This window comes from Stegostoma tigrinum, chromosome 3, assembly GCF_030684315.1.
Source record: "Stegostoma tigrinum isolate sSteTig4 chromosome 3, sSteTig4.hap1, whole genome shotgun sequence".
Taxonomy (NCBI): Eukaryota; Metazoa; Chordata; class Chondrichthyes; order Orectolobiformes; family Stegostomatidae; genus Stegostoma; species Stegostoma tigrinum.
This window is the reverse complement of record NC_081356.1, coordinates 66,860,572-66,885,609: the sequence shown is the minus strand read 5'-3', so window position 1 is coordinate 66,885,609 and position 25,038 is coordinate 66,860,572. Positions and strand designations below refer to the sequence as shown.

At 41.1% G+C, this 25,038-nt stretch overlaps 1 protein-coding gene across 3 annotated transcripts in view; it reads left to right on the top strand.

Moving 5' to 3' along the window:
• The window catches only part of LOC125450957 (nuclear receptor ROR-beta), a 276,310-nt gene that overhangs the window by 144,479 nt on the left and 106,793 nt on the right, over nt 1-25,038 (top strand). For 2 of the 3 annotated variants that reach the window (XM_048527459.2, XM_048527458.2), the window contains exons 1-2: nt 6,458-6,573; nt 14,392-14,477. In XM_048527459.2, coding sequence (XP_048383416.1) covers nt 6,534-6,573; nt 14,392-14,477 — 126 coding nt within the window. In that variant the 5' untranslated portion in view covers nt 6,458-6,533. Of the gene's footprint in view, nt 1-6,457; nt 6,574-14,391; nt 14,478-25,038 lie in introns of those variants that run through there. The other variant, XM_048527460.2, reaches the window with a different exon arrangement.

The window sequence follows — 25,038 nt, the reverse complement described above, 5'->3', positions numbered from 1 at the left end:
AGGTTTTAGAAGTCTTCCTGATAGATTTTTATCTTGAAGTAGATGAGTGTGACAGTAACTTAGCACCTGGCAACTCAAATTCCACTTGCCCTCCATTCCAAACTGTAAGGCAAAGTGCTAGAAAAGAAGGGATTGATAAAGTGCCAGCTCCTGCAGAATGGATTAACAGTGTGGTAGCAGTGAAACAACTGTATTTACATCCATCCAAATGATCCCTATAAAGCTTTGAAGAGGTCTAACTACTCCATACCAACCATTAAAGATATTTTGCCACAACTTGTCGAGTTAAAGATCTTTACTCCCCTCACTGTAAAGGATGGGGACTGGCGAGTCTAGCTGAGAGAAAGCTGCAGTTTTTGAACTACATTCTGGAACAATATTCACAAGTTAGAGATACTTTGCATCATAATTAGCAGAAATATATATGTCATTATGTTGCACAATGCTAATCGCAATAGTATGGAACTGATTCTAATGAGGTACAGTAATATAGCAAACCCCACATCAATCAAATCATAAGATCACGTCACTAACAGCAGTCAAACAAAAGACTCAATTTGCTGGTTTTCTGTTATTGCTTAGAATGCAACCTGTCACCAGTGCACTCAAATCTAAATGTATGCAAAATGCTGTTTGAGAGATTCAAATTCCACAATTCCCTAACTTGCCATTCTGGTTATCTCTGTCTCATCAATTTGTATGGAACCATTAATGTTTTATTTCCCTCCAAATAACAGTTAAACAGATGGATTTGATCTTCAGCTGCTAATTAAAAGGGCATTGTCATCATGATTTCCAAGAATTCCTTGTGGAATCAGCTTTTCTAAGAATCTCCATCAAAAACGTTGCTTCAGATCCATCACAGAGTGGGGAAGAATTTTTAACCTCAATCCCTGCCCCATCATACATTTTGGTGGAAGTGCTGTGGGTATTCTTTTCATACGCCTTATTGACGCTTCCAACAAAGTTTAACATGACCGGCGCCTTCCAGCCAGTAGGTGCTGGGAATACCAAAATTCCAGCAAATACTGGAGAATAAACCATGAAGTGCAAATTTTAGCAAACAAACAAGAGTGGGTTCTTCAGCCCCTCAAGCCTGCACTGACTTTCAGTCCAATCAAGGCTGCTGTGTACCTCCAAATCTTAGCTCAACATCCCGTGTTATCTGACAAAAATCTACTAATCAGTCTTAAGTTTAATTTGTGTCAAGTTTTGTAGCTTTCTTTATTTGTTCAGTTGTTTCATCAACCAATACAATAATTATATGGTTGCATGGAGGTACAATAAAACTGAAGTAAGCTCTTGTAGATCACTTTTTTAACCAGATATTTGGAAAAAGATATTTCGAGAGAAAAGCATTTTGTGGTGCGCCTCATTGAGCAGTAGGGTGCAGATGAAAGTCTCAATGGTGTTTTATGGATTAATTTACTGGGTGTGCAGCTGATAAAGAATATAGCAACACCAGTGGGACACCCATTACTTCTGTCAAAGGCAGAACCAACTATTTATCTCCTTGACTCATGAAAAGTAATTGGGGAGAAGGAAAGTGAATCAGAGTTGATGGATCCAGAAATATAAATGATCAGATACTAAGAATGAGTTCAAAAAGAAAGCAAAATAAAAAGAAAAATATCCAAAGAGTACATACTCAAATTCTGTTTGAAAAGAAAATTGACATCTGATGAAAATTAAACTCCAGAATTTGTTTTTAAATTCACTCGTGACATGTGGGCATTGATTCTGTTTGTGGTTTATTCATATATTTTATATTTTAGATTTTATATTTCTATATATTTTATATTATAATACCACAAATAGTTGGGTTATTCTGAGTCTGATATTTCAAGTTTATTTGTTACACTAAGTATTTACAAGGCTATAGTATCGCAGATTTAAACACACAGTCTAGACTCTATGCTTATTGATGTTGCAGAATACATATAATCGACTGACTACATTGACGTCATTACACAGAGAATGACAGACTGAATACAAGCATATGCTTTTATACCAGATATTGTGATGTTATGTAATTTTCTTGAATGTATTGGCCTATCTGGGTCTGGAATTTGTGCAACAATACAGCTTCCCCATCTCTTCCTTTTAAAAGAATTGGGTCCTTTTAACCCTCTTCCATCAGCCAGAAAATACAAAAGTTTGAAAACATATACCAGCAGTTTCCAGATCAGTTTCTTCCTGGCCATTATCAGAATGACGAACGGACCTCTTGTATATTAGAGTTGATCTTTCTCTGCACCTTCTCTGTAGCTGTAATACTATATTCAGCATTCTGTTCTATTATCCTGATGTACTATATGTAAGGTATGATTTGTCTGGTTAGCACACAAAACAATACTTTTCACTATATCTCAGTACATGTGACAACAATAAACCATGCAAATCATTTTCTGATAACAAGTACAAGGATGCTTTTTTTCAGTATATCCATATGCATTCAAAGAACGCCGTAGTAACCATCATGACCAGATCTGGTGCTTATACAGTTATTATGACTTTTCAAAGTAGCTTAACTTTGTGTTCTGCATTCTGTCATTGATGAGTATGTGTCATTTGTCATAGTTGTTTGTTGTCTGTCATTATATCTTCAATATCTGAGTAATGGTCCTAAGCGAAGGGTTTGATTGATATGCAGTCCTGTTTCTTTGTAGGACTTGGTCATTGCTAATTACAACATCATATTTTCTACGTGATTTTCTACGATTCACATCTAACATGCATGTATATTTTGAATCTATGTTTTTGTACTATTACCATTTAGCACACTGTCTTTTACTCTAGTCTCCTTCGTAATCTGTTCCTCCTCCCTCTTTCCCAACAAGTAAGTTATGATTTATGATTTTTCCAGCCCCCTTCAGTTCCAAAAAGAATCATATCAGACTTGAAATGTTAACTCATTCTCTTTCTCCACAGATACTGCTAGGCCTGTAGCGTTTAATCATAGAATAGAGTTCCTACAGTGTGGAAACAGGCTCTTCCGACCAACAAGTCCACACCAACCCTCAGATCATCTAGACTCATCCCCCTATAACCCACATAATCTACACATCCCTGAAGTCTACGGGCAATTTCGCACGATCAGTCCACCCAGCCTGCACATCTTTGGACTGTGGGAGGAAACCCGAACACCAGAAGAAACCCACATAGACATGGAGAGAATGTACAAACTCCACACAGATAGCCGCCCAACACTGGAATCGAACCCGGGTTCCTGGCACTGTGAGGCAGCAGCACTAACCACTGAGCCACTATGCTGCCCCTTTCTCTAGCTGTTTATTTATCCTTACTTCAAATCTCCAGCATATGCATTGTTTTTGCTATTATCAAATGACCTAAGCCAGACATAATGGTATACTATCTTTCCATGAACCCATGTGATGACGTGAAAATCCTGAAGTCTCATGCCATGCCCTACTTCAACTTGGGATAACATCTTTGTGCTCATTGGTCAAACTCTTGTTCTACTTTCTTTCTTTCCAACAGTCCTTCATGTACATGTGGTTGTGTAATGAGAGTGTGGGAGAGTAGATCCATACAAGTTAATGTCCTAGACATGAGAACTGCCAGTGAAGGTAATTCATTGCCCAGAAAATGACACATCGATTTAACATAGGTATCCAAATATTTGGCAAATCATTTAACTTTTTAATGGTTACGGATTTTCCGGAAGCCTAATCAATTGAGGTTAGTGAGGGGAAGAAGCAATATGTTGAATACCCTATTTCCTGTAAACACCTTGAAATAGTGTGCAGAGGACTGTTGTTAGATGCAATTTTTTGAGGTACAATGTGTCGATAACTATTTCGCTAGTTATATCTTTGCATTGGGTCACAAGCTGAAATATGGTGAAATAGTCAATCATCAAAAGGTAATCCTTTCCTTGGACACAGTGTGAAATCATGACAGATATTGTCTATCCTTCAGAAGGAAGTTTATGCAGAAGGAGAGGTTTTATCACTTGGTGATATTGATGGAATTGGCATGTTCCACACGTCTTGATGAGTTGATTAGTATCCGTTGTTAATGCCAAGCCACTATATAGATTCACGCACCAATCTCATGGATGTTTTCTACATGCAGGTGATCTGGGGAGATGATAGCCTCATGGTATTATTACCGGACTAGTCATCTAAAGACCCAGATAATGTTTTGAACATCCCTGTTCTAACCCTACCATGGTAGATGATGGAATTTAAATTCAATAAAAATCTGGAATTAAGAGTCTAACAATGAAAATGAGAACAGTTGCCAACTTTAGAGAAAAGCCTATTTGTTTCATTAATGCCCTGTACGGAAGGAAACTGCCAGCCTTACCTGATCTGACCCGCACATGTCCCCAGGCCTACATCAACATGATTGATTCTTAACAACTCTATGGGCAATACATGCTGTCCAAGACAGTGATGCTTACATCCTATAAACAAACAAAAATACTATGTCTGGATGCAGAGGTTGTGGAATTATGATCTTGTTTGCCCTGAAAGTTTTATATTGTTGAGAAAGCCTAGTTCATCTCCGAATGACCAGAAAGAACAGACCAGCTTAGGGACCTATTTGATGCATTCAGACAATCCACTGATCATTTTGAGCTGTTGTAGCTGATTATTATCTGACACAGCTTGCTGAATCTGCTTTGGTTTCATTTAGTTTGATTAAAGCAGCGCAATGTTACAGACTGGGATCCATGCCATTGAAACGGAGGTTTGTCACCTTGTGGATTGTGGTAATATTGAGATATATCCATGCCAGTATTCTGAATGGGTGAGAGGAACTACATCTCAAGCAAAATTTGGACATTTCATTGAACCTTTGACAGTAGTTTCTTCAGTCTCAAGGACTTAGAAATGTTGCGGTCCTGCGACTATAAGTGTGCATTTGACTCCTCCTAAAACAGCTTCAAAGGTAAATTCCTTAGGCTTGTCCAGAGTGTTTTTCTGAATGGATTTGATGACCAGTTCTGTAAATCTTTGCATTCAATTTGCTTCTATCAACAGCACATGATCTGCAGTGGTCACGGAAGCAATTTACCCACCACCTTGAGGGCAACTGGGGATGGGGAATAAATACTGGCCCAGCCAGTGATGCCCACATCCCATGAATTTTGTTTTAAATCAGTACATTCAGTACTTTTGCTACATCTGCCTCTGAAGTCGTCAGTTGTTTCACCTGGCTGTTGACTTGACATGAGCACAAACCTGTGCATCCTGAGATTTACTTGAACTTTAAATTTAATCTTCCAAAATCTGGGGGAAAAATAATGCTGTGCAGCTGTCTTAAAGGTGTAGGCCTGTCTGATCTAGAATCTGTCAAATACAACAAGCAACATCAGTATTTGCTGTCTGTGCCAAATTATCCTTGAACTGAGTATCTTGCAGGGTACTTAAGACTGAAAAGTATGGAATCGAGTAGGCCGAACCATGTCAGTTCATTTTTCTTTCTGGCATTACTGAACTAAATGGATTTTTCCAGTGAGACTTGCTTTCAGCAATTCTTTATTATGTCCATTAATTGAACTTTGAATTCCAAAAGTTGCCTTGGTAGGATTCAACTCATGTCATCAGAGCAATTTCTTCCTTGTCTAGATTACAGGTCCAACGATTTCACTGCAGTATATCACCATCTAACCCTAATATTAAACATCTGGACCATAAGATTTTTTTGTCAGTCATCAAGGATCATCACAAAGTTAAAAAGGGTACAAAGAAAATAATGTAGTAACTAACCATGGTGAGTTTAATGAATACTTTTATTTACAAATCCAACAAAACCTTAATTAATGAGGATGCTCGGAATGAAATACAGACTGATGCAACCAGACTCAAAGTGTGACCTCAGCCCGTGCAGGAATTAAATTCTTGGATTTAATTCTGCATCAGAAACCAGCCATCCGGCCAACCAAGCTAACGAGCTCCCACGTAACTGAGCCAGCAAGGTGAGGAGAGTCACACTATTTTTGTACTCTTAATACTTTGAACTTCCTAGTTAAAAACATCAGCTGTTGGAAAACACTGTTATTTTGTTCCAGCCAGATTCAGGCCACTGACTTTAAATATTGACACTTGTTTGCACCTGTACCCGAATGGTCCAGGTGCAGTTTTTTTTAAAAAACTACCATATTTTGGCTTCATGTGGTCAGTTGAAGAGGCCTGTTTCCTACTGTACAGCTACTTTATCAGACTTTTGCAGGGGTAGAGATTCAACAAATTACATTTGTCAAAGAAATGCACCATCCCAGCTGTCTTTTTTTTTTATTTAAATGTTCATAGGAAGGTCTCCCCAAAAGTTACATTTCCTGCTAATCACTGCTGTGGGAACAGGGAAGGAAATGAAAGCAATAATGGTCTCACAATTCTGTAGACACCCCTACTTTATTAATTTTGGAATGGTACAGTCCATCTCTTTAATAGCATTAGAAAGGAAGAATTATTACAGTACTGCGCTGATTGTCAAGTGGATCACTTTTCTGCTAAAGAGACAACATCACAATATTTTCAGCCATTGTTTTTATTGATAACATGTGTCAAACACAGCAGAAAATGAAAACTGAAGTTATAAGTAAGTAGAGGACTTTGCACCAAAGATTTACATCAAAGTTGTGCTATGGTGTAAAACAGTTTTTTAAATATAAGGTATAACTGAAAAGATTTTGTTTTCTCAATAGAATACAAGAGGCTGCATGATGTCACCAGTTGCTTTTATTCTATTTGTAGGTTTGCATTCATTGCTGAAAGGTAAAATACACCCAATAGAAGAAAAATGATGTTCAAAAACTCCATTGCCCTCTTGCTGCATTGTTTCTTTTGACACAGGCCTAATTTATTTCAATAAAATTAGATGTAAGGGGTCAAAGCACAGAGTCTTGCTTAAATGTTGAATGATAACGGTGAAGCATTATGTGGTGAACATTCGCATTAAACTGCGCTTTGACGTGGGCTCATATCGCAGGATGGTATTTAGGATTAGGATTTAATCTATTTTTAAAAAGTATGCACTATCAGCAGAAAGAGTTCAAGTTTCCCTTTAATCTTTGGCAAGTCCTTAATTACATTTATATCATATACAGAGATTAGTAACTGTGTTGTAAAAGATTCATTAATGCAGTAATATTTCGATAGGATCACATTATTTCAACAATCCTTTAACATCTCGTTTTACTGGGGAGATATCTGAAGAAGTGTTTAGCAAACTTTTTTTCCACAAAGTATAAATCACATGGGAATACAGAATATCTTCACATAACAATCTTTTGATACAATTTATGCACATTTCTTCTACCTTCTCTATAAGCGAGAACTGTTTTTAATGCAGCCAGTGCCTCTACGAGACATAGATTTTTACTTCCAATGTCTAATATACAGGTAGAAATAAATAATTGCCATTACCAATGAATAAGGGTTTTAGAATCCAATTCTTTAATTTTGCTAAACAATTCTATACCTTGTATGACTGTTTGGAAAGACTTATGCCAATTGTTTGCATATTGCAGTAGTCGTGGAAAATGTAACAGGCGATTAGAATATGAAGCACTGTCTTCTTATACACCAACACATTTATAATTCCAAACAATGATTGATCCTGATTTTTTTTGTGGAATCAGTGGATGGCAGGAGAAATTAACTCTGACCATTCATGCCTACTATTCCAAGGTCCCTCTAATTTTTCTTGCTACGGCTTTTTGTTTTCCTGTTGACACTTTTCTACGGAAGTTCGTACACACAGCAACTTCTGAAACTGGAAGCCAGTGCATCTGCATGCTAGTGTACACTGAGAGCTTAGAGGAAACATTGACCAGGTCTGTGGTGATCACAATTTTACATGGTGCTGTCGATTTACACGACCTTTATGAAGAGAAGACTATAATACGTGTAATTTAGAAAATAACAATTTATTTTTGAAATCTTTTTAGTAGTAAAATAAAACTTGACATGTCTCTGAGCGTCAGAGTGGTCCCCAAATTCAGTTTCAGGTGTATATTCAGTTACATGACATAGTATTGTTTCTTTTGAGAAGGGGATACAGAATGCTCTTGATCATAATTCTGTCATTAGAAGGGTGTACACCTCTGCTTCTTAGCAACATTCCTCAAAGTTCAGGTCTCTTGGTCACCCCTTCTATTAATTTTTTTTTGGCTCAATGTCAAATTTTGTCTGCGTCTGAGATGATTTTGAGATATTCTTTCCATATTAAGGACACTATTGGTGGAATCTCACTTTTGAGCAATATGGATATATGGCAGAATCAGGCAACAATTGCAGCGCGGCTCATCTCAATCTCGTGCCATCTTTTATGCTTTACAGAAGTGGTATGGGACGATTCTCTAAAAGCAGAAATGAGTTTCCAATGAATAGTCATTATTGACTATTAAATACCTGGATAACAGCACAACTCACCTCACCTTATCAATATTCAGGCTTCCACCTTACAAAATTCATCAAAAAAGCTCAACATCAGGAAAACTAGGCAAGAAAACTAGAACCAAACAACATTCAAATTCAACTTGCCATTTTCTCTGAATGACCTCCTGCATTGGATACTGGCCAGCAACATCTCAGGGCAGTATTAACAGGCACCAGGCTCGTGCACCCTTCTTCCACAGACATTGGTGAGTGGCATTTCCCAACCCATCATAGCATGCATAGCAGAGCATTTGTAAAAGTTGGGATAAAGGTGATGACAGAAGAAACTCAAAGCAAATGGTAATGTTGATCAGTTGCAGAGGGCAAGATAGACTACAGGAGGATGGACAGCATTAAGATGTAATGTTGGCATTTGGATCAGGAAAGAAATTGTGGGTGAAGATCAATGTGGCAGGTCTCCATGCAGGGGGTTGGATAAAAATGGATGGTCAGAGTACTGTGATTATAAACAGGGACAAGGAAACTCTAAGGTTAATTGTCAGCCCAGTAAAGCCTGGTATTAATAGTGCCCACCACTGGCTACGTTCCCAGCCATCACTTTCTGTTCTATGGATGGGAATGTACTACCAGAAAATGGCTGGGACAATACCAAAGGTGGGAAGAGTTGATGCACGTTTGATGGGAGAAAATGCAGGATCCATTGCAAAGCACTTACATTTAATTTGCAATCGTTTCATCAGCTATTTGCTGTGCAGGAAGAATAAACATGATTCAGGTTTAAATGCTGGTCAAAGCCAATTTGCTACTTGCAATTACTGCTTCTAAATTGATGATAATTTCATCATTATAATCAATGATGGTTCAAAGGGCAAAATCTGGCTGAATTACACTGTGCATGTAACTTCCAAGGACCCGAAATGAGCCACAAAGCCTGTGCTGAATACATTGTGAAGTTCAGCATTTGATGTAGGCCCAGGATTGTGAGCGGCAGGCCCTCTTTTTGATGATATGTGGTGGTCACTCAGCCAACTGGCACCTTCACCAAGAAGCTGAACAGCTTGTGGATGCCCACTGCTGACATGTCCCTGTTATCTGTGTCCAGCATATCTCGCTTGTGATGTAGTATGCTCTGCCGACATCTATAGGGTATGCCACTGACTGTTCTGAGATCTAAGGAAATTCTTTTGCTCCTTCTGTTCTCAATTGAGTCACTTCCACTGAGAGTGATGGGTTCTGCCACTGGTAGCATGTTGGCTACTGTGGCTGCCTATGCAAGCAGGTAAAGACAGATAGAGGAGGAGAACCCATAGGGAATGAGGAGCAATGGGCTCAGGGATCCTCAGGATGTGAGGGATGCCAGATCTTTCTGGTCCTGATTCAATTTTCCTTGGAAAAATCAAGCCGTACTGCTGACTCAGGCTCTCTACTTCCCAAGAGACTGAAAGGGAACTTAGCCAGCTACAGAAGCAGGAGTTCAGCCCCTCCAGTGGTGGCGAGGGACCATTAGCAGCACTGAATGTCTATGCCCTGGCTCCTTCTAGGGAGCAATGGATGACCTGTGTCAGATCTCTCAGTTGCACACCCACAAAGGTACCAACAACCAATGTCATCTGCACAAGATCACAATAATTCATTTCATTCCCAGGGATGAGATAGCTGCAGCCCAGGCAAGGAATTCAGGAACACAGCTGGCTTTCTTTGGGTGCACAATACCATTGGCGCATGGTGCTGAAGGGCCATATGATAACACCATGAAATTCGTCAACAGGACAACGTCCAGTCAAGGCGATCTGTGATCACCATTACCATTTTCTGGATGCATGTGCCCCCTACACTGGCAGTTGACAAGACTGGCACACAAGAGTGCTCCAGAATGAACCTGTTGTGTTTGAGGGTCCAGGAACTTACATGACTTGTTACTGGGAGACAGAGGCTATGACCATGGCTGATAACACCATAGGGTGATACCACCTGACTGATGCAAAGTACATTTTTACTGTCACCTAAACCTCAACGAGAACTGTGGTGGAGCAGAGCAGAGGGCTCTTGAAGATACAGTTTCACTGCTTGGACCAGTTTGGGGAGCACTTCAGCACAATCTGGACAAGAGTGTGCCACATCATCCTGTTCTGGTGCTCAACACAACTTGAGCTAACAACAACAAAACAAGACCTTTGATGGAGCAATGGAAACATGATTAAACTTCAGAGGAAGAGGACTTTGGTCAGGGTGCATACATCTAGTTGGTATTTTGGAAGTGAAGTTTAATTTGTGTATCCCCTTTACTTTCTTTAATTAAACAAAGCGCATGTTTTCTGTATTCGTCTGATTACTTGCCTGATATAAGATGTTTGCCTATTGGACAACAACAAGATGTAGGTTTACTGTAGGTAATGGGACTTGATATCACTGACTTAGATTGTTCAGCTGGGATGTTGGGATAGCTGGTGTGTGGTGTAATTGATAAATGGAGACTAGGATGAGAGAATGGGATTGTAAGTATGAGTGAGTGTCAACCTGGTCAGCTTTGTGGCTGCTGTGCCAGCATGCAGCCAGTGAAGGCCAAAGCCAGACTGCCAATATTGTCCAAGCATACAATGGTCTAGCAAAGATGGTCACTTGCAAGATGTGCCATCCTTTCTGTTTATATCAACAGAGTGATGAATTGCTCTGAAAACAGTATGTGGTAAGTTAAGGCAGAAATGAAATGAGAGATGCTATTTGGCTGCAATTGATGATAATTAATGAGGCCAGTTTGATAAGATACAGTGTGGGAACTTACTTGGACCTCTTGGCATATAAACCTCCGAAAAGGTTAATGTAGCTCATACTTCACCAAAACATCAGATTCAGTCGCTAAAGTCTCTTGAGTTATTTGGAGAAAATTACTGTGAGTTTTAAATGTTTTAGTTTCATGTTATTAATATTTATAGGTTAAAAAGCAATTTGATCATACATTAGTTGGCCAGAATTGTTTATCAATTTAGACTATGTTCTCAGTACAATAAGAAGATATTGGATGGCATTAACAGAGACACTTGAATCAAATTGGGAGCCATTGTTTTTAAAACTAATTAACACATTATAGATATTTTCTTTCTCAAAATTTTATTGTACCTCTTGTATTTGCTACCATCACATTTCATACTGCTCTTTATAAATATGGTTAATAATGGTTTAGATGAAGATAACAATATGTCCATTTTAAGATAATTGAAAATGACTTGAAAGTTAAATCCAGTGAGCATACTACTGCAAGAACAACAAGTGTTATGCCCTAAAATATGTAATTTTGTGAGCCCATATTTTATTTCTGAAAGTAATGCAGGAAAAGTGTCAGTTAAGGAAGCTAGCTTTTAGACTATTGGGAGATGTCGTTGAGCAAGATCAATGAGGGAGATTGGAGGATATAACTAGCTGATTCTTTAAACTATGTTTAAATGTAAAAGTAATTGGTATTGTGGGGAGGGGAGGGTCTATTGTATTATTGCTAGAGTGCTGATCTACAGATCCAAGTTATGTTCTGGAGACCTGGTTTGAATTTCACCATGGCAGAAGTCAATAAAAATCTGGAATAAGAATCTAGTGATGGCCACTGTTCATTTTCAGAAAAAAAATTTTGTTTCAATTTAGAAAAAGTAACTGTCATCCTTACCAGTTCTAGGTTACGTGTGATACTTGCAATTCCAGACTCTGTGATGAAGTTGACTCTTAATTGTACTCTGGGCAATTGAGGATGAACAATAAATGTATGCCTAGCCAGTGATACTCCCATCGCATGAATGAATGAAAGAAAAGTCAGGGTGCATTGACTGTAGACTGCGTATGCCAAATGTTATGATCATCACTGATGCTATTACTGGAAAAGTCAGAAGCCAGACTGAATTTGGCTCAATAGCCTTTTGCTTTAGCACAATATAGTCTTTAACTGAAACACAAACACTGCAGATTTTGTCGAGAACAAGAAAGTGAGCTTACTACAGAAATGATAAATAGAATAAATTAAGCTATTTGCATATAACACAATTTGAAGGGATTTGAAACATGCAGTAAAAATACAATTCCATCTGTCTGAAAACCATTACTTAGGCTACTCTAGCACTAGAGAGATTTTGTCAGTCGTGCATTATAGGTTTACCTTAATCATGGCTCTCAATTCCTTGGCATGAATGTTTGATAGTCACTTCCTTGATCAATTACACAACTGAGCTTTAGATTTGCTGACCTTTGAATAGCCAAATACTTCTGGTCAGGAACTTGCAAGCTAAAACCTTTTTCACTGAAATAACCTAACCGTTGTAAATTAACACTCCTTTTTCAGCAGAAATTGTTTCACCCATCTAAATTCAACTAGGACTTCTTCAAACTGAAGCCAAAAGCTTTCCAAGCTATTGGTTTTGCCCAAGCAAAAAAAAACTGGTCCTTTATAAACAGAAACCAAGCCAAAGCTCTTCAATTTTTACTTTGTTTGTTCAAAGAATTTTCTAAATGCAAGCAAACCCAATTATCACCCAGAAACTCCCTCGCTCATACTAGTTTGAAAAACAACCCTGACCCCAGAAATATTGACAAGTTAAGCCATGAAAATCTCTTCAAACACAGATCAAAACCAACATGCCATGAGTTCAAAAACCAAAACTAAATTCTATTAGTATATCTGTAAATCTCACATCTTTATATCACATATGTAACTAAAACAAAGGAAATCCTTTCTCAAGAGCTGAAACTTCAGATATGAGACACATTTCCTCACATAAAAATTGAATGTACTGTGACGTAACAATGTGAAGAATTGAAAGGTTTTGATTTGGAAATGCAAAGCACTAAAAAATGAAGCTTAAAAATTTAAGAGGAATACTGTCATAAGAGATCTAGCCTTTTGCATAATCAAAAACACTTGCAGAATCTTCCAACTCAGCTCCAAGTAGGTCCATAAGCTGATCCTTAAAATAATTCCAGAAAATTGGTTTCTGTGGGAAATTGTGAGCTATTAATGATATCCCTCTTTCGAATTGTATTCCTTCCCCACATGCTCTCAAAGTGCTTTGTGGCCATACTAGTAACAAATTTGCTTTGTGATGCCTTGTAGACAAATTATGAATCAGATTGTGATTGTGTAGAAAGATTTCACAAAAAATGAATGGAACTTTGCAAGCCATTTTTAACTTAGTTTTACACATTTTCCAAATTGCTTACTTTGAATGTTTTTGTAATTGCGAAATTAGAGCATTTTTACAAGAGTAAAATGAAGGCCCAGATAACCAAGTCAGTCCAAAGATGCAGGTTAGCACTTTATTTGTTGTGATGTTGTGAGCCTCATTTTTATTCACCACTTTGAAATTAGCCAAGGACAGTTGCATTCTCCAAATCCCAGGAACTATACTACTAAACTAAGTCAAGGACTTTCAGATCAAGGAAGCTTTCTACTTGCTTACTATATCCAGTATGTCTGCTTGGATAATACCTTGTAAATAAATCATTACCATCCTCGCACCTTACCTGACAAAGGACTGTGTACTTCACCTACAGCTGAGGTCTTGCCTACCCTAGGTCTTTCAAACTGCCAGGCTTCTGACTTCCTCCAAATTTTGCAAACTCGCTGGGGATTACAGACCCAGTGGTCCCAGGAAGTGGACTCCCCAGGAGTCCGTGTTCAATCACCATGCCCCAGATTGAATCTCAATTTCTCTTTCTTCATCTGTGGCACACATGTATTTGGTATTGCAGCCTCTTCAGGACTGCTCCATATCTGACTAGAAATAACCCAGTCAATCTGGTTTCCAAGCTAAGAATCTGCCTATTATGTCACACAAAAGATATGGAGTTGGAAGTCACAAGGGAACCTCTTTGTTCATGTTCCCTGTACTCCGACAGACTGCTCTCCCTATTCCTCACTGCCAGCAAAGTTAATATCAAGTCCATAATGTCTCATCACAGGTTTTCTGTTAGTTTTTCCATTCGATCTACCATTGATGTTTGTACTGATGCTAATACATATTTATACTCTCTCTTGCAGCTCAAATCGAAGTAATACCTTGCAAAATCTGTGGCGATAAGTCTTCTGGGATCCACTATGGAGTCATCACATGTGAAGGCTGCAAGGTAAGAGATTAAAATAAATAGCGATCAACTGCTTGCAGTCAAATTAGTTCTCAGTAATATCTTCAGAGTAGAAATTTGTTGTTTTACTGCTTAGAGTCACACACTTGAATAAAAACAAATCTAAATTTATTCAGCAAAATGTGGTGTTGTCTCTCCTTTAACATTGCAGTGTTGATTCTGATAATATCTTTATTTGGACAGCATTAGCAGGAAGTAAATGACGTAATGCTGCTGCTTCAGCAGAAATGAAGAACCACCTTAAATGCAACTGTGATCATTCTGTGGTAGATGATGTCTTATTGTGAGTGTACAAACCAATTATTTTTAGTGTCTGTACAGCATAGTGATGTAGTTCTCCACTTCTTTTGACCTGTACTGATTTCCCCTATCGCTGGGAAAGATCCTCAGGCAAAAGTGAACATCACATTTTATTGGTTAGAATTCTGCTGCAGAATTTAACTCAAAAGGTGTATGGAGAATTTTCAGTATCTTCCCAAAGGGCACACAATGTAAACTGGATGAGGGAATTCCATGTTCAACACTAAAAGTTGTTCAGCAGCAGCGCTACTAATCAGGCCTAATCTGGTCAGGCCTTTAAAGGACATAGCTCTAGACTGGGTATTGGGAGATGGCGAGGGAACCAACAAGAGGGAAAAACATGCTTGGCCTCATCCTTACCAATCTGTCTGCTGCAGATGCATCTGTCTATGATCAGTATCTGTAAGAGTGACCACTGCACAGTTTTTATGGAGGCGAAGTCCCGTATTCACATCGGTCACTTTGTGTGGCACTATCACTGTGCCAAATGGACAGACTATGATCAGATCTAGCAAGACTGGGCATCTATGAGGCATTGTGGAGCATCAACAGAAATGGAATTGTAATCCAGCGCGATCTGCAACCACATGGCCTGGCATACCCCCTGTTAACCATTACCATTAAGGCAGGGGATCAGCCTTGATTTTATGGAGAATGCAGGAGGGAATGCCAGGAGCAGCACCAGGGAAACCTGAAAATAAAGGGTCAACCTGGTGAAGCCATCAAACAGGGCTACTTGCAAGTTAAATAGAATAAGCAGCAAGTGATAGACAGAGCTAAGCGATCCCACAACCAACGGATCTGTTCTAAGCTCTGCAGTCCTGCCACAACCAGCATGAATGGTAGTGCACAATTAAACAACTCACTGGAGAAGAAGGCTGAGCAAATATCCCAGTCCTCAATGATGCAAGAGCCCAGCACATCAGTGCAAAAGATAAGGCTGAAGCTTCTGCAGCAATCTTCAGCCAGAAGTCTTGGGTGGAATATCCACCTTGGCCTCCTCCAGTAGTCCTCAGCATTACGGATACCAGTCCTCGGCCAATTCGATTCACTCCACATGATATCAAAAAATGGTTAGAGTTGCTGGATAAGGGCCCTGACAACTTCCCAGCAATAGTACTGAAGACTTGTGTTGCATACTTGCAGCTCCCTTAGCCAAGCTGTTCCAGTACAGTTGCAACATTTGTATCTACCCGACCATGTGGAAAATTTCCCACATATGGCCTGTACACAAAAAGCAGGATAAATCCAACCAGTTAATTACTGCCCAGTACCACTTTTAGTCATCGGGAAAATGATGGAAGGTGTCACCAACAGTGCTCCTAAGCAGCACCTGCTCAGCAATAACCTGCTCAGTGACGGCCAGTTTGGATTCCACCAGGGCCAGTCAGCCCTTGACCTCTTTGCAGCCTTGGTTCAAACATGAACAAAGGAGCTGAATTCGAGAGGTGAGGTGAGTGACAGTCTTTGACATCAAGGCCATATTTGAGCCCTAGCAAAACTGGAATCAATGGATAACTTGGGCAAACTATCTACTGGTTCAAGTCACGCTTGGCAGTTAGGAAAATGGTTGTAGTTGTCACAGGTCAGTCATCTCAGCTTTTGGATATCTCTGCAGTTGTTCCTCAGGGTAGTGAACTAGACTCAACCATCTTCAGCTGCTTCATCAATAATTTTCCCTCCATCATAAGGTCAGATGTAGGAATGTTCGCAATGATTGATTGCCAATGTTCCGCACCATTTGTGATATCTCAAATACTGAAGCAGTTCACGTTCAAATGTGACAAGATTTGAATAACATGACGGCATGAGACAACAGGTAGTAAGTAGCATTTGCAAGACAAATACCAGACAATGACCATCACCAAAAAGAGACAGTTTTACCACCTCTCTTGACATTCAATGGTGTTAGCAGCACGAGGTTTCCCAATGATCAACATCCTGGATATTACCATTGACCACAAACTCATCTGGATTTGCCACATAAATGCAGTGGATACAAGAGCTGGTGAGAGGTTAGGAATAGTGTGGTAAGTAATTCATTACCTGATTTGCAAACCCTTTCTGCCATCTACAAGGTGCAAATCAGGAGTATGATGGAATGTTCCCCATTGGCCTAGATAAGTGCAGCTCCAACAACAGTCAAGAAGCTTGACACTGTCCAGGACAAAGCAGCCCGTTCAATTGGCATTACACCCATTGGGATCCGTTCCTTTCTCGAATCAATGTGCAGTAACAGCAGTGCTCACGATGCACTGCAGAAATTCGCAAAGATCCTAAGATAGCACCTTCCAAGCCCCCAACCACTTTCATCTAGAAAGACAAGAGCAGCAGATACACCACCACCTGCATGTTCCCCTCCAAGCCAATCACCATCTTGACTTAAAATATATCGCTGCCCCTTCACTGTCACTAGATCAAAAGTCTGGAATTTCCTCCCTGAAGGCATTGAGTTTATCTGTAGCAAATAGACTGCAGTGATTCAAGAATGCAGCTCACAACCACCTTCTCAAGGGCAACTAGGGACAGGCAATAAATGCTGACCAGCCAACAATGCCCACAGTGCATGAGTGAATTAAAACAATCCCAAATATATCGCAAACCCAGTTTTATTCAGTCAGAATTTATGTAATTAAGGAGGATATAAAAATTGGTACTTCCAAACAAATGGGTTAACATCTTGCATCAGTCTACAGTGGCCCATGTAAAAGATTTGAGAACACTTCATGACAGCAAGTGGAACAAAGAAATGGACAATCTTCTTTTTCAGAAGCCTGTCCTTTGATTTGAGATTGGCACCTCCTTAGAGTTGTGAGCTTCTGCCGTATCTTCATGTGACTGAACCGGCTAATACTTAACCAGGAAATCTTTGGGTCGTGGACCGAGTTGTACTACAAGCTGGTGAGATCTGGAGTGCAGAATTAACTTCCTTTCATTAATCCTCACCTTTCTTGTCTCTAAGCCATTTGGACGCTGAGTCTGATGAAACCTGATGAACAAGTTGCCACCATTTTGAATAATTTGCAACAATCTTCCCACAGTCATTAATTTTGGTGCTGCCACACTTAAGGGAAAGCTTCTGAGTGTCTTTGAGATTTCTTTATCCTTCCCCCAGAACATTTTCCATTTGACGTCAGGAGGATAGGACCTGGTGGGGGGGCATTCTTTTTCATCTATCTGTCATTGAATCTAGCCCGTTGGTTTCTCTGGAGTTTAGCCTGATTGCTTATAAAGCCAATATTAATAAGGACACAAGTTTACTCAACAATCCCACCATTAAATCTGAAGAATGCGGCAGTGGCTTTACTGGTGAAATTTCTTTAGTGCTCTTACAAGTTGCTGATGCAGTCCAGGCATCACTACAGTTCAGGAGGATGGTGATGATAACTACTCTGTATATGAGTGCATTTCTTGATTTGAGGGTCTTTTGCTGCCAGTGCTCACTGTCTTTATAGAAGGCTGAGCTGGTGCAACTGAGTCAGTACTGGATCTCCTCCTCAATTTGATATTTTCGATGAGAGATTGTTGCCAAGATAAGAAGTATCTAACATATTCCAGCACCTCACATTCCAAATATATGGAATGTGGGATATTTGACTGGGATTGCACGTATTTTTTTTTGTTTGTCCTCAAGCCAAGTATCTTGTAAGCAGAAGTGAAGAGATTAACTGGCTTGTAAACCTTATGCAGAGTTGGCAATGACACTGCTGTCAATCTGCATAATGGATGTTATATGTCATGTTGTTCAGTTTAACTTTGGCCTGGAGGTAAGACTGATTTAGACAGTGTTTCATCTGATTGCAATTTAATATGCACACCAGAGGGCTATTGATTAGGAAGACATGACAGCCTAATAGTATTGTGACTAAGCTATTGACCAGAGGTACAGGTACTATTCTTAGAACCTGGATTGAAGTCCCACCACAAATGGTGATGGAATTTGAATTCAGTTTTTTTTTAAGAAAAGAAGCCTGTAATTTAAGAGTCTAATGATGACATGAAACTGTTGCTATATCTTGGAAGAGCTCATCACAAATGTCCTTTGCGGAAGAACACTGCTATCCCTATTGAGTCAGAGCTACATGTGACTCTAGACTCCCCAGGAATTTGACTGACTCTTCACTGCTATCTGGGAAATAAATGATGACCTAGCCCAGCGATGCTCACATCCCATGAATGAATTTTTGAGAAGAGTGAATAGCCACTATCTCACAGATTATAATAATCTGTGTTTAATGCCAGTGTATATTTTGAAAGTGTTGTTTCATATCTCCCACTCAAAACAGTTGCTGACTTTGTGAATTTGAGTAGAGTATTTGTGCATTGGAAGGCAGAATATTAGAATTTGTTGCTGGGAAAATGGTATGGGGAGTGTAGTGCATGGTCCCTTTTTAGAAGTTTTTTTTTCTATGCTTAGAGATTCAAAAAGGATTTTGTGGGTTTGCAGGTACACAAAGCACCTGAATTGAAACACTTTTATCAAAAGACTATATTGTTAGCAAGCAAAGCAGCATTTTTACCAAGACAACAGGCTTTTGAATTTTAGCCAATTAATTTAAACGAGGCTGTTAGATATGAAAAACCAACTAAATTTTAAATTTGATGGCTGTGCCAACACAGTTGAGGTTGGTTGGCTCGCTGAGCTGGTTTGTTGTTTTTGCAGATATTTCATTACCATGCTTGGTAATACCCTCAGTGCAGCCTCTAATGAAGAGTCAGTGTGTTTTCCCAGATAATAAAATGTGAGGCTGGATGAACACAGCAGGCCAAGCAGCATCTCAGGAGCACAAAGGCTGACGTTTCGGGCCTAGACCCTTCATCAGAGAGGGGGATGGGGAGAGGGAACTGGAATAAATAGGGAGAGAGGGAGAGGCGGACCGAAGATGGAGAGTAAAGAAGATAGGTGAGAGAGTGTAGGTGGGGAGGTAGGGAGGGGATAGGTCAGTCCAGGGAAGACGGACATGTCAAGGAGGTGGGATGAGGTTAGTAGGTTGCTGGGGGTGCGGCTTGGGGTGGGAGGAAGGGATGGGTGAGAGGAAGAACCGGTTAGGGAGGCAGAGACAGGTTGGACTGGTTTTGGGATGCAGTGGGTGGGGGGGGGAAGAGCTGGGCTGGTTGTGTGGTGCAGTGGGGGGAGGGGACGAACTGGGCTGGTTTAGGGATGCAGTAGGGGAAGGGGAGATTTTGAAACTGGTGAAGTCCACATTGATACCATATGGCTGCAGGGTTCCCAGGCGGAATATGAATTGCTGTTCCAGCAACCTTCGGGTGGCATCATTGTGGCAGTGCAGGAGGCCCATGATGGACATGTCATCTAGAGAATGGGAGGGGGAGTGGAAATGGTTTGCGACTGGGAGGTGCAGTTGTTTGTTGCGAACTGAGCGGAGGTGTTCTGCAAAGCGGTCCCCAAGCCTCCGCTTGGTTTCCCCAATGTAGAGGAAGCCGCACCGGGTACAGTGGATGCAGTATACCACATTGGCAGATGTGCAGGTGAACCTCTGCTTAATGTGGAATGTCATCTTGGGGCCTGGGATGGGGGTGAGGGAGGAGGTGTGGGGACAAGTGTAGCATTTCCTGCGGTTGCAGGGGAAGGTGCCGGGTGTGGTGGGGTTGGAGGGCAGTGTGGAGCGAACAAGGGAGTCACGGAGAGAGTGGTCTCTCCGGAAAGCAGACAGGGGAGGGGATGGAAAAATGTCTTGGGTGGTGGGGTCGGATTGTAAATGGCGGAAGTGTCGGAGGATAATGCGTTGTATCCGGAGGTTGGTAGGGTGGTGTGTGAGATCGAGGGGGATCCTCTTGGGGCGGTTGTGGCGGGGGCGGGGTGTGAGGGATGTGTTGCGGCAAATACAGGAGACGCGGTCAAGGGCGTTCTCGATCACTGTGGGGGGAAAGTTGCGGTCCTTAAAGAACTTGGACATCTGGGATGTGCGGGAGTGGAATGTCTTATCGTGGGAGCAGATGCGGCGGAGGCGGAGGAATTGGGAATAGGGGATGGAATTTTTGCAGGAGGGTGGGTGGGAGGAGGTGTATTCTAGGTAGCTGTGGGAGTCGGTGAGCTTGAAATGGACATCAGTTACAAGCTGGTTGCCTGAGATGGAGACTGAGAGGTCCAGGAAGGTGAGGGATGTGCTGGAGATGGCCCAGGTGAACTGAAGGTTGGGGTGGAAGGTGTTGGTGAAGTGGATGAACTGTTCGAGCTCCTCTGGGGAGCAAGAGGCGGCGCCGATACAGTCATCGATGTACCGGAGGAAGAGGTGGGGTTTGGGGCCTGTGTAGGTGCGGAAGAGGGACTGTTCCACGTAACCTACAAAGAGGCAGGCATAGCTGGGGCCCATGCGGGTGCCCATGGCCACCCCCTTAGTCTGTAGGAAGTGGGAGGAGTCAAAAGAGAAGTTGTTGAGTGTGAGGACGTGTTCAGCTAGGCGGATGAGAGTGTCGGTGGAGGGGGACTGGTTGGGCCTGCGGGACAGGAAGAAGCGGAGGGCCTTGAGGCCATCTCCATGCGGAATGCAGGTGTACAGGGACTGGACGTCCATGGTGAATATGAGGTGTTGGGAGCCAGGGAATTGGAAGTCCTGGAGGAGGTGGAGGGTGTGGGTGGTATCACGGACGTAGGTGGGGAGTTCCTGGACCAAAGGGGAGAAAATGGAGTCCAGATAGGTGGAGATGATGTTTTCCCACTTGGTTTTTAAACTCTGGTGTCCGTTGCGATGGATTGCCTCATTTCTGGGTTTCTTCCATAGTGGAATGTATATGGGGGTGAGTTCAATGTGTTTATTAATAGCATGCTTCCTGGAGTGCCATGCTTCCAGGAATTCTCATGCTTGTCTCTGCCTAGTCTGTCCCGGGTTCTTGGTATTGTCCCAGTCGAAGTCGTGGTTCTCCTTGTCCATGTCCTTGCCAACATAGGACCAATCATATTGTAAGAAAATGCTATGTCATCAAGGGTATAAAAGATGAGGGCATTTGGAAAATCAGGGACAGCCAACTGCCACATGCCAAGAGAACAACTGTGTTGTAGCAAAGAGAATCACTGGCTCTCAGAATTCTCCAAGCCTTGGAGTAAGCTCCATCTAAATGACAGGTATATACAGCATAAGTAGTTAATCTTACTGACAAAAGAATTCGACAGCAAAGGCATTCTGGACAGAAGAATTTGTCAGAGGCTGTAACCTAGCTGTAATTTCGAGAGACCAATTATTTTTTATTTTGTATAAGTGGGACTTATAACATTTTACTCTTGTTTTATTTGGGAATAGTGAGTAGTTGGGGGCTTATTCATTTTGTAAATAGTTTAGTTAGTTTCTTCAATGTTAGAGTTGGATAACGTGTTACTTGTTATTATAAAGCATGTCAAGTGTTTATTTTTATTTAACAACTCCTTTATTTCAGATTATTGGGTAAGGCACGCCTCTCTGGACATTTCAGTTTAGTTATCAGAGGGGGATCGATCTCCGCTTTATAACACTGATATGTTATAATGAAGCACCTTTGAAGTGGAAAATCTCTGGGAATCAATCCCCAGAATTTCATGATTTACTGAAACAAATGCTTCGTTCAGATTGAATGCAGTGAAGAGTGCATGGTGGTGGTCGCAACAGTTTTCTTGGATTTGCCTGGCAGTGACATCAGGTCAGAGATTCCTCCAGAAAGTCAAAAGGCACACTGTGTCTATAAGAAAATTTGCTCATCCACAAAACGTATGCAATTCCATAGTCAAAGTATTGTCAACGTGGCTGTGTGTGTGGGGGAAATAGTGTCTCACTAATTTGAGTTTTTTTTTGAAGTGACGACGAAGATTGAGAATAGAGCAGAAAATGTTGTATATATGGACTCCAACAAGGCATTTGACAGGGTTCTGCATAAAAGACTGTTTGGCATGGTTAAATCACATGGAATCCAGTGGTCCTAGTTACTTGTATACAAAATTGGCTTGAAGGTAGGAGACAGAGGGTGGTGATGGAGGGTTATTTCTCAGACTGGAGGCCTGTGACCAGTGGTGTGCCACAAGGATTGGTGCTGGGTCCACTACTTTTCATCACTTACGTAAATGATATTGATGTGAACATAAGGTGTATGGTTAGTAAGTTTGCAGTTGACACCAAAATTGGAGGTGTAGTGGACAGTGAAGAAGGTTACCTGAAAGTACAATGGGCCCTTGATAAGATAGACCAATGGGCTGAGAAGTGGCAGATGGAGTTTAATTTAATTAAATGTGGGGTGTTGCATTTTGATAAAGCGAATCAGGTCAGGACTTGTACATTTAATAGTAGGGCCCTGGGGACTGTTGCTGAAAATAGTGTACAGATGTGCAATTCCTTGAAAGTGGAGTTGCAGGTAGACAGGGTGGTGAGGGAGGTGTTCGGCATGTTTGCCTTCATGGGAGCTGGGATGACATGCTGTGGCTGTATAGGTCATTGGTATGGCCACTTTTAGGGGTACTGATTTTCAATTCTAGTCTCCTTGCTGTTGTTGAAATGTGTTGTTAAACTTGCAAAGGTTCACAAACAGTTGACGAGGGTGTTGTTGGAAATGGAGAGTTTGACCGTTTGGGAGAGGCTGAAGAGGCTGGGGCTTTTTTCCCTGGAGTGTTGGAAGCTGAGGGTGAACCAGTCGAGGTTTGTGAAATCTGGAGGGACGTGGATAGGGTAAATAGACAAGGTTTTTATTCCCCCTGGAAAGAGGAGTCCAGAACTAGAGTGCACAATAGGTTTAAGGTGAGAGGGAAATATTTAAAAGGGATCTGAGGGGTGACTTTTTTCATACAAAAGGTATGGAATGAGCTGCCAGAGGAAGTGGGGGTGGGTACAGTTATGACCATTTAAAAGATATCTGGAAGGGTATATGAATGGGAAAGGTTTAGAGGGATATGGGCCAAATGCTGGCGACTGGGACTAGATTAAGTTCTGACATTGGGTCAGCATACATGAGTTTGACTGAAGGATCTGTTTCCCTGCCAAATTACTCCATGACTGTATAATTGAGGAGAATGCATGGCAAGATTTTCCCTGCTAAGAACAACAGGAAAACACCTCAATAGTTTCCACAGCATAATTTAATCCGCCCTTCGTGATATTTATGATTGCAAGATTGCTGAAATCAGGACAGGTCATTTTCTTCCTGAATTGCAAGTTGACTACGTGGAGCCTCAACTTGAGCAAAATCTGATCAATTAGAATGTTATCAGAATCACAGGCTTTGACATCTTCATTTGTTTCATTGCTTATTGCAGTCTCTCCCATTGATAGTGGCCCACCCTGCATTCTACCATCGGGCACTGAGAGCCTGAATAGTATCAGCTACCACCTGGATTCAAACTTCAGGAATGTTGAAATTGTTCCTTTCAGGATTGACAGATTTTATTATCATTTTTAAGAAGACAAACATTATCTTGTGAGTGAAGGGAATATTGTCTCTTTGACTTTAGTTTAAAGATACCTCTGGTGGCCTGAAAAAATTTTGCATGTCATGATGGTCAGCATATTATTGAATTTCTCAGGTTTTCTCTTCCTACCAGTTATCCTATACCTTCAGGATTTATCCTTTGTGTCAGCCCGGAGGTGTTCGAACGCTGCCTCCTGGAGTTATGACTTTGGGTTGTTCAATGAAGGTGGCTCAATTTTTTTTATCCCCAGGATGTCACGTGCTTAATTTTGATTGAGCCAGTTGTGGTAATTAATGCTCTGGACACAGGGCAGCATGGTGGCTTAGTGGTTAGCACTGCTGCCTCACAGTGACAGGGATCCAGGCTCGATTCCAGCCTCTGGTGACTGTGTGGAGTTCGCACGTTCTCCCTCCGTCTATGTGGTTTTCCTCTGCATGCTCTGATTTCCTCCCACAGTCCAAAACTGTGCAGGTTAGTTGGATTGGTCATGTTAAATTGCCTGTACCTCCAGGGATGTGTGGCTAGGTGGGTCAGCCGTCAGAAATGCAGAGACAAGATAGGGGAGAGGTAGGATGCCCTTCGGAGGGGTGGTGTGGACCTGGTGGGACAAATGGCCTGCTTTCACAGTGTAGGGATCCTATTTACTCCAATGAGCTGAAATTGATTGAGGTATGTGAAGGTTTTCCAGATTGGTTACGACCTGCTCCTGGAATTTCACTCTTAGGTTGGGATACTAAAGTGCGGTTACAGTGATGATTTTCCTCTTGGATTTGTGCAGTCTTTGTGCTGGGCTGATGCTCATCACCAATCAAACAAGTTGTCAGTCCTCTGCAAGGATTGAATGATGCAGAGTGATAA